The sequence below is a fragment of the Silene latifolia genome, chromosome 8 (assembly GCF_048544455.1).
Source record: "Silene latifolia isolate original U9 population chromosome 8, ASM4854445v1, whole genome shotgun sequence".
Taxonomy (NCBI): Eukaryota; Viridiplantae; Streptophyta; class Magnoliopsida; order Caryophyllales; family Caryophyllaceae; genus Silene; species Silene latifolia.
In genome coordinates, this window is record NC_133533.1 from 18,693,246 (window position 1) to 18,694,426 (window position 1,181).

The 1,181-nt window shown below is 49.1% G+C and overlaps 1 protein-coding gene across 1 annotated transcript; it reads right to left on the bottom strand.

Moving 5' to 3' along the window:
• LOC141594802 (uncharacterized) lies at positions 1–576 on the bottom strand. The gene has a single exon (XM_074414792.1). The coding sequence runs from the start codon at positions 574–576 to the stop codon at positions 1–3; it is 576 nt and encodes a 191-aa protein (XP_074270893.1).
• Between the last annotated feature and the right edge of the window lie 605 nt (positions 577–1,181).

A 1,181-nucleotide genomic window follows, 5' to 3' on the forward strand; every position in this document is an offset into this window, starting at 1 on the left:
TTACTCGATTAATAACTTATCAAAACGAACAGCAGAGTTTGCAGACGATGGTAAGCCATCATCCCATACAACTTTACCCGAAACACGAGGGAAACAATAAGCTAAAGCATGAGCTACACAATTATTATTACGAGAAACATGTAACCATATGACCGACTGAAGCTTGAAACTACATTCGAGAATATCTTCGATCAGCAATGCGAACCCACTTCGTCCCGTCTTCCTTTCTTTAAGAGCTTCAATAACTTGTAAGCAATCACTCTCTACTTCAACATTTTGGATCCCCCGCCTCACCACTTCCTCCAACCCATCAAGCACCGCACAAGCCTCCGCCACAAGAACCTCCCATTGTTGCTCCCGACCAATTGACACGCCCCACATCACATCACCATTCGAATCCCGACACACAGCTCCCGTAGTCATCCCCTCTCCATCCTTCACCCCTGCATCGACATTAATTTTAACATAGCCATGCCTCGCTGCCTTCCACCCTTCATCCTCCCTATCCCCTTCCTTCGACCTACGCGCTGCAAGTGTACCCCGCACTTCCCCCTCACTTTCCCCCACCCCCCCCATGAATCACGTCCCTTGCCCTCTTGACCACTAGCTCCGGCTCAACCGAAACATTATCGAAGATGACTTTGTTCCGGTGTTCCCATATAGCCCAACACCCAACCATCAATTTAACACACTCCGTCACACACATGTCTTGCCAACAAGTCTCCACCCACTCCTTCACATCACCCCCTTGCTTCTCCGTCGCAACCTCAATCCCCAACCCCTCCCACACCCACTGGGCCACCCCACAATCCCGAAATAAATGTAAGCTTGACTCTATAGAAAAATGACAAAAGGAACAAAAAGAAGACTCACCTCCGACTCGCGCCACAATGTTCACCCTCGTAGCTAATGCTTCCCTACACAGTTGCCAAAAGAAGAGCTTCACACGAGGCTAAATCGAAAAGTTCCAAAGTCTATTCCAGAGCCGCTTCACTCTATCCCCATCCGAGCTGTCTGCCAAGTCCCTCACCTCACCAGCCAACATCTTATACGCACTACGAACCGTGTAAATTTCATCGCTTTCCTGCCCCCAGTACCATATGTCTCGCGGTCGATTTGGGCTGACCCGAATGTTCCTTATGCGTTCCCGTTCAAAATGCAAGAAGAAATGGTTCAGCTTC